This window comes from Octopus bimaculoides, chromosome 24 (assembly GCF_001194135.2).
Source record: "Octopus bimaculoides isolate UCB-OBI-ISO-001 chromosome 24, ASM119413v2, whole genome shotgun sequence".
NCBI classification, from domain to species: domain Eukaryota; kingdom Metazoa; phylum Mollusca; class Cephalopoda; order Octopoda; family Octopodidae; genus Octopus; species Octopus bimaculoides.
Window position 1 is genome coordinate 33,792,610 of NC_069004.1, and position 8,686 is coordinate 33,801,295.

At 38.2% G+C, this 8,686-nt stretch overlaps 1 protein-coding gene and 1 long non-coding RNA gene across 3 annotated transcripts in view; one reads left to right on the forward strand and one right to left on the reverse strand.

Moving 5' to 3' along the window:
* Window positions 1-8,686, reverse strand: part of LOC106873720 (uncharacterized) — a 12,457-nt gene that overhangs the window by 2,578 nt on the left and 1,193 nt on the right. Inside the window, exons 1-7 of one of the 2 annotated variants that reach the window (XM_014921201.2) lie at window positions 7,518-7,704; window positions 5,848-6,027; window positions 4,670-4,730; window positions 3,783-3,855; window positions 2,146-2,234; window positions 1,507-1,598; window positions 360-542 (exon numbers count right to left, since the gene is read on the reverse strand). In XM_014921201.2, the coding sequence (XP_014776687.1) occupies window positions 360-542; window positions 1,507-1,598; window positions 2,146-2,234; window positions 3,783-3,855; window positions 4,670-4,730; window positions 5,848-6,027; window positions 7,518-7,573 (734 nt within the window). In that variant the 5' untranslated portion in view covers window positions 7,574-7,704. Of the gene's footprint in view, window positions 1-359; window positions 543-1,506; window positions 1,599-2,145; window positions 2,235-3,782; window positions 3,856-4,669; window positions 4,731-5,847; window positions 6,028-7,517; window positions 7,705-8,686 lie in introns of those variants that run through there. The other variant, XM_014921210.2, reaches the window with a different exon arrangement.
* The window catches only part of LOC128250729 (uncharacterized), a 3,455-nt gene continuing 3,211 nt past the window's right edge, over window positions 8,443-8,686 (forward strand). Inside the window, exon 1 of the long non-coding RNA XR_008266730.1 lies at window positions 8,443-8,461. This is a non-coding gene — a long non-coding RNA (uncharacterized LOC128250729). The remainder of the gene's footprint in view (window positions 8,462-8,686) is intronic.

Genomic DNA, 8,686 nt, shown 5'->3' on the forward strand with positions numbered 1-8,686 from the left:
TTAACGTGCAAGTGGCTGAGCACTCCACAGACACGTCTACCCTTAACGTAGTTCTCGGGGAGATTCAGCGTGACACACAGTGTGACAAGGCTGACCCTTTGAATTACAGGCACAACAAAAACAGGAAGTAAAAGTGAGAGAAAGTTGTGGTGGAAGAGTACAGCAGGGTTCGCCACCATCTCCTACCGGAGCCTCGTGGAGCTTTAGGTGTTTTCGCTCAATAAACATTTACAACGCCTGGTCTGGGAATCGAAACCGCGATCCTATGACCGTGAGTCTGCTGCCCTAACCACTGGGCCATTGTGCCTCCACTATGAAAAGAAACCATAAACGATAATAATAATAATGGTGATACTCACTCTGGCCAATCAGGATCAAAAATGATAATAGTTTCACCAGACGTGGTTTGGGGAAAAGTTACACATTCTGAGAATTCTTCTGACTGCTCCAGGTTGGTAAAAATGGTTTTTCTTTGATCTCTCAACCAACCATAGGAAGAGAGAAACCGGACGGCATTAACGAGATCTTTAGATTTCTCCAATCTAATTATGGAATTAGAGGAGAGGGGAGGAAAAGAAAACATAAGGACATGAATTAGAAATTGAGTTTTTATAGAGAACTCATTGACCGTTTGCAGTCAATTAAATGAGGATCGTTAAATATAGAAATAATGACAACAATGACATCTTTATCCTTCAACACCTGTTTTCCATGCTGGCATGGGTTGGACGGTTTGACGGGAGCTGGCAAGGCTGAAGGGCTGCACCAGGCTCCATTTGTCTGATTTGGCAAGGTTTCTACGGCTGGGATTCCCTTCCTAATGCCAACCATTTTACAGAGTGTACTGGGTGCTTTTTATGTGGCACCAGCGTGGGGAGCTCTTTATATGGCACTGGTGCTTTTTACATGGCTCTGGCACTGGAGAAATAAATAAACAGGAATTTATTCTCAAGGTGGACAGCTTCATAACACAGTATGAACCCAGAACCATGTAGTTGGGAAGCAAGATTCTTGCCACACAGTCACTCCTCTGGAAAAGTTCTAAATATTTTACGAACCATTTTGCAACTATTTTTCTGAGGAAATACACAGCCTTTGTTTCAATTAATTTTTGAAAAAAATGAAGAATTTAATCAAATAAGAGAAAAGCACCATTTGAGTGTGGTTGTTGCCAGTGCCGGACTGGCTCCTGTGTGGGTGGCACATATCCAGGATCCACTTTGACAACATGCTGTTAATACTGTCTAACCTCACGATACACTAGCAGCCACTGTCCACTTTCAGGACACTTGGCCAACACTGCCTATTTTCATGACATGCTATCAGCCACTGCTTACATACTGACCACTCTGCTGACCAGAGTCCACTCTGCTATCTAGTATCCATTTTCAATACATTCTACTGGCCATTGTCCAATTTTAGGACCTCATGCCAGGCACTGTCTGCTTTCAGTGCTGGCCCACTGCTGACCCCACCACCCCTTAAATCAACCCCAAAACCACTTACTCAGCCAATGTATCTTTAAGTGCAGCAGAAATGGTCTTGTCCTTCAATTTCATTTGCAGCTTCTCCACTTGGTAGTTCAGCTTCATGTCTCTCTGCAACAGCAACACAAATACAGACATGTAAAATAAAACCAGTGCTTGGGTGGTCATTCAGCTTCCTAGAAATAACAGTCGAATCTCTTGCCCCCCACCACCTCCTAATTGCACATTCTAGTCTTGAACAAGGAAGGACACAAGATGGAATTTGTATATAAAGGGTAAATGGTATGTGAAGACACAGGGCTCAGTGGTTAGAGCACCAGGTTCACAATCATGAGGTTGTGAGTTCGATTCCTAATAGTGGAAAATAAATTATTTGATGCTCTCTGTCTAAAGAATTTTAATAGATGTCTTACTTGTTTTCTATTATATGTACAATTTTGTAACTCCCATTAGCATATGAAACGTGTGTAATGGTGAATAAATAATACAAAATGTTTTTCTCAATTTACTATCTTGATGTATGTATTTATATACATATATAATAATTAGATAGATATATAAAGGAATTGAAGAAAGTGTATATATATATATATATATATATATATATATATATTAGCTGTAACAGAGAAAAAGATGAGAGATGGATGTAGTGACTCACCATATCAATCATTAGATCTACAATGATTTTCACCTCCATTGACGTACACAGCATAAGGAGTTTATAATGTTTCACTATGTGGTACACATCTGCAATTATATAGGATATATATATATATTCTTTTATTTGTTTCAGCCATTTGACTGTGGCCATGCTGGAGCACCGCCTTTAGTTGAACAAATTGAACCCGGGACTTATTCTTTGTAAGCGTTGTACTTATTCTATCGGTCTCTTTTGCGAAACTGCTAAGTTACAGTGACGTAAACATGTTGGCATCGGTTGTCAAGCAATGTTGGTGAGGCAAACACACACACACACACACACATATATATATATATATACACACGATGGACTTCTTTCAGTTTTCGTCTACCAAATCCACTCACAAGGCTTTGGTCGGCCTGAGGCTATAGAAGAAGACACTTGCCAAAGATGCCACGCAGTGGGACTGAACCTGGGACCATGTGGTTGATAAGTAAGCTACTTACCACACAGCCACTCCTGCACCTATGTATGTTCTGGGGGCACATAAAAAATCACCCATTATGCTCTTGAAGTGGTTAGTGTTAGGAAGGGCATCCAACCGTAGGAACCATGCCAAATCAGATTGGAACCCAGTGCTGCCTTCCAACTTACAAGTTTCAATCAAACCATCTAACCCATGCCAGCATGGAAAACAGACGTTAAATGATGATGATGATGTTATATGTACACGTGTGTGAGATATATATATATATATATATATATGTTTACAGTTCATTATAAATACATATATGAGTTTATATCTATTTTATAGACATCAGCAATTACATAGGAAGTGACCATGCACACACACACCACTTGATCATGTGATCGATCAGATTATCGGATGTTGTAATACATTACTTAACTGTTCGAAACTTCGAAGTCACTGTCAATATTAGTCTTAAGAATAATATATACTAACTTGATATCTTTCCGGCCTTACCATTTAAGGTCTACGGGAGATAACTCTTTTACCTTTTTTTTTTTTTTAAACATTTTAGTTTTGGTGCTTTTGTTTCTCGTTCCCCGTCCAGTATATATTGCCTTCCCAGTTATTCCTTGTTTCTTCTCTTATTCAATTTTTTTTTTAGTTTGCTATGACATATGGTTTGTGCCTGAAGAATATGTCTGAGTTTTCTCAATAAATAAAATTATTTGTAGCACTTTAATACATATATTGTGTCCTTTAAATAAATCATATTTATCTCTCACCAGATGGAGTACTTTTTAGCTGAATTTTCTATCTATCTATCTATATATGTATATGTGTGTGTGTGTATATATATATATATATATATATATATATATATAATAATATCATGGATAAAAATCCAAATTTACAGGTAAAAACTCAATTAAATTCAATTTATCAAAAATTAAAATTAAATTTTCTATATGTGACTGCGGATTTTCATGGAAGAGTTCATGAACTTGGGTTCTTTTCTCTAAATTATATATATATATATATGTAGTGGTACCTCTGACTTTTGTTGCAAGATAGCAAGCTCAACAAAACCAAGAGTTGATGACAGTTTGTAGCAGGGGGCTCTAGAAATTGCAAATTCCACACCCATCCCATCTACATATTCTTTGAATCTTCTGGTGACACTTACCTATGCTTTTAATGATGTAGGCTTGCAGTTTGAAATCCACTCCAATTCCAGTTGTCTCGTAGCATTTCATTATCTGGAGGTGGAGAGGAACAACAGGTAACAAGAAAACACAACAAAACATAAATAGTGGTGGTATGTTGTCAACTTAATTGTGACAGTCCCATGAAAGGGAAGAATACTACTGCTATTTAGCCCTGGGAAGCTGCACCGCTTCTTGTCAGCCTTGACACATTTCCTTCGTCCTTATGTTTACAAGGGGGGGGGGGGTAAGCCCCATCCACCCAGCAAAGCCAGCAACCAAAGCAACCAAAGCCAGCTCCCTTCACAGTGGAAGGCGGGGGCCTTTGGGATGCAGCTGAAGGTGGTAGGCCTTCAATGTCAGATGCAGTGATTGGAGCAACATCTCCATTATCCATCCATAAAACTAACAAAACTTTTAAAGTAAGAAGACTAATGAATAATATAGAAAATACAACAAAAATACCCTTTGGCATTTTTGCAAACGAAGGAGGCATGATGTGTTATATAAGCTGATTAAAGTAGATTATAGAAGGTTAGAACTCAGAGACATGGAGATTACAAAGATGTTTCTACCGATTAACCAGCGACATTAGTTTTACTAGAATGAGACAACTGCGTGCGGCTGTTTCGACGTCAATGGTTTGGCATGGCTGACTGGTCAGTCATCCTGTTTTGGTGACTAATTTTTCGTGCTGGAGACAAACACACACATGTGCACAGAAATATAGGGAGATAGATAGATAGATAGAGAGAGAGAGAGATGAAATGAAACAAGCCAGGCTTGAATCGTTGATGGTAAATAAATGGCACCAAAACCATTTCTACAGAGTTTTGTCTTACAACATCACAATTTCGATAATACTTACATCTTCTTTCAATTCTGATAGAATTTTCTCTTCCTCTTCATTTAAAGTCTCTACTTCGGTCCTGAAACATCACAGCAACCAACAATATTTAATAAAATGCATCAACAACAAAACTTCTTTGAATTGGTGACAAGAATTATTGAGGAAGTCTTGAGAAATTGACGAGGAAGGTCTTTCTTATATAGTCACATGGCTTGCTAGAAATAACAGTCAAATTTATTGCTGGCCATCATAACAGTCTTAAAAAAGGTAGGTGTGTGGGTGTGTGTGGGGGGATGTTATTGGATAATTGCGTAAATGATGTAATTGGTGACAGAAAAGGCATTGGGCTATAGAAAATCTGTCTTAATGAATTCCACCTGAGATTCGAGCATGGAAAAAGGGACAGAATGATGATGATAATGATGAGCTGGCAGAGTCGTTAGGGTGCTGGGCGAAATACTTGGCGGTATTTCATCTGCCGTTACGTTCCGAGTTCAATATTAACAATTATTTACATTTGATGGATATTTGTCCTCGTCTTCTTTGTTGTTAACACAACGTTTCGGCTGATATACCCTCCAGCCTTCATCAAGTGTCTTGGGGAAATTTTGAACCTGGGTTCTCATTCCTAAGGTATTTTTTGATATCATTATTATTATTATTCAGGTCACTGCCTGGAATCGAACTCAGAATCTTGGGGTTAGTAGCTCGCGCTCTTAACCACTACGCCATATGCCCTGCCTGAATAATAATAATAATAATAACATCGAAAAATACCTTAGGAATGAGAACCCAGGTTTGAAATTTCCCCAAGACACCTGATTAAGGCTGGAGGGTATATCAGCCAAAATATTGTGTTAACAACAAACAAGATGAGGACAAATATCCGTCAAATGTAAATAATGTAAATAATGTACATAATTCCTCATCTCTTAAATATAGAACTGGAATATTAACAATATATTAAAAATTCTAATTTTGGCAAAGACCAGAAATGTTTTGGAGCAAAAGGGGTTTTGGCTATTACATCGATTCCAATATTTGCTTAGTATTTTACTGACTGCCAAAAGAATGAAAGGTAAAGTTGACTCAGGATATAAAGAACCAGAAAAAAATGCTGCTAAGCATTTTGTTCAACATTCTAATGATTCTGCCAGCTTGCTACCTTAACAACAACAATAAGCTAGAAACCTTACTTTGTATGAATCTGATCATGGAATTCGTTGAGCTGTTTTATGTAGTCTTCTTCAGACTGAAGATGGTACAGCATGGCCTTTTGGTCTTGAAGAAGCTCAAGGAAACTCTGCTTCAAGGCGGCAAGTTCTTTCTCTGTCTTATCCTCAAACTTCATAGTCATTGCATCTTCTACATTGAATCTGAAAACGAGAACAATAGATATATATATATCATATATATACACATATATACAAATGAGTAACGGTAGAGGTACAGATGTCAGTCCTTCACAGCCGTTTCTAACGACCCCTTTAATTGATTAATGAAGACATTAAAGGAATCGTTAGAAACTGCTGTAATGGATCAATACCTGTACCTCTACTGTTACTCATTTATATTCTATTCACCTGTCTTGGAAACTGCCTTTCGTAAATACTATGGACCGTATATTTAATATAATGCAGTCTCTTTTCATGTGCCATTTCTATAGACATCTGTAATCATGGATCTCCATGCAAAAGTCTGAACATTCATGATTTTTCTTGGAAAAGACAGAGCAGGAGTTTCCTGTTGCCCTCTGCCAATTTATTTGGAGTTTCCTCTGCTAATCTTCTGTTTTCTCCAAGCTTATCCTTGAGATAAAGAACCTTGTAACCCTTAGGCAAGAGAGACTAGTCTGCATGACATCTGGGCATCTCCGTATATAGATAGGCCTGGGTGACACATGTCAAAGAATCATCCTCCCTCTAAATCTTAGGCAAGACTTTCTACTGCATTTTGCTGAGACCTTCAGCTGTTATTTTTAGCATAACGAGTTTTCTGGTGAGGGCTTCATCTGCTTGCATTGCCTTTTTGTTGCTTCAGTGGAAATCTACAAATGTACAAACGGAGAAAAAGAAACAAATATTGACGACTTGTTCCGAAACACCCCGCCGAGTAGGGAACAGTTCTCCAAAATTCCCCCCAAATTCCTATGTCCTCGGAATCTACGTAGTCCAAGGTATATTTGTAGATGTGGATGGGAAGCAAACCTCTCACCAGACAGCCATGATATACAAAAAAAAAAAACTCTCCCAAAATCATGTAAATTAAAAATAAGGCGCAGGAGTGGCTGTGTGGTAAGTAGCTTGCTTACCAACCACATGGTTCCGGGTTTAGTCTCACCAAGTGGCACCTTGGGCAAGTGTCTTCTACTATTCCCTGGGGCCGACCAAAGCCTTGAGTGGATTTGGTAGACGGAAACTGAAAGAAGCCCATCATATATGTGTGTGTATATGTTTGTGTATCTGTGTTTGTCCCCCCCCATCGATTGACAACCGATGCTAGTGTTTACGTCCCCGTAACTTAGCGGTTCGGCAACAAAGGCACCGATAGAATAAGTACTAGGCTTACAAAGAATAAGTCCTGGGGTCGATTAACTCGACTAAAGGCGGTGCTCCATCATGGCCGCAGTCAAATGACTGAAACAAGTAAAAGAGAGAGAGAGAGAGAGAACAAAATAAAATGCTTTCTGTGTTTCTGAAAACATTTAGAAAATGTTTGTTGACGAAATCAAGGTTCCAAGAAATTAAAACCAGACAACAACAACAACAACAAAAAGACGTTCTAAAGAAGCACAGATTTTGTTAGAATCATTTTATCGATAAAAATTATCAAGCATTAAACATATCAATGAATATTAATCACGTACTTTGTATCGAACGGAAAATCTTGGATCCCGCCAAATATTTTGCTTTTGGCTGTCATCTTTGAAAGAATAAGGTTTTACTGCTGAATCGATGTTTTGGTTGTTGGTGTTGATGTTCAACTACAGCAGTTGGGCCTTCAGCCGAACACCAAATAAAGAAAGTTATCTTTCTATCTATCTATCTATCTTTCTATCTATCTGTCTATCTCACTATCTGTCTGTCTGTCTCACTGTCTGTCTGTCTGTCTGTCTGTCTGTCTGTCTATCTATCTATCTATCTATCTATCTATCTATCTATCATTATTAATAATTGGCAGATGTTACAGGGAATTGAAGGCTGAGAGTTTCGTTCTTGACACTTAGCAAATATGTATGTATATCTCTTCTATTTCTAAATTATTATAAGTCTTCCACTGGGGAGGGAACCAGTTTCTAACAAAGATACAAGGCTCCATCTTTGAGATGTAGTTAACACAGACAAATTATGCAGTTGCATATCTAGTCATGCTCATATATATTTAAATGATAAACTTCTGGAAAGTTTAACAGATATTTACAGTTGCAGTGATAAATTGGATCTGTAGTCTTCAAATTGCTGGCCTCGTAGAAAGGAATATTTCCGTGGTAAACAAATCTAAGAAAGACAACCCAGCAAAGTTTGTTGGAAGAGTTATCTCCCATGAAAACAAATTAAAAAAAAGTTAAGAAAAAAGATGCTTTTCTTTGCTTCAATGGGACGCTTTCGATTTTCTTTAATTTTTCAAATTTTTTGTCAAGCCAGAGGGACTGAAAGGTAACTCTTAAGAGTTATTCCTCTCCAAGACAGGTGAGACATACATACGTATACACGTCCGTACATAACTACATGCATAGATGCATACACGCACGCACACACATGTGTATGTGTGTCTGTGTGCGCGTGTTTGTCTTACACCACTTGTCACCCGGTGAGTATATTCATTCAAAAACTCCTTCGTTCCTTCATTCATTTCATTCTCTTGAAAAATGTATTGAGAAAGAGAGAGAGAGAGAGAAAGATACATTCACAAAACATGGCTGACCGCGCGCAGAAGATCCAACAGAAAACAATCAAGCAAAACCGGCCGCCAGAGGTCGTGATTAGAGGTAACTATGACAACAGCTAAACAAACAGCCAGTCACGATCAGAGCCA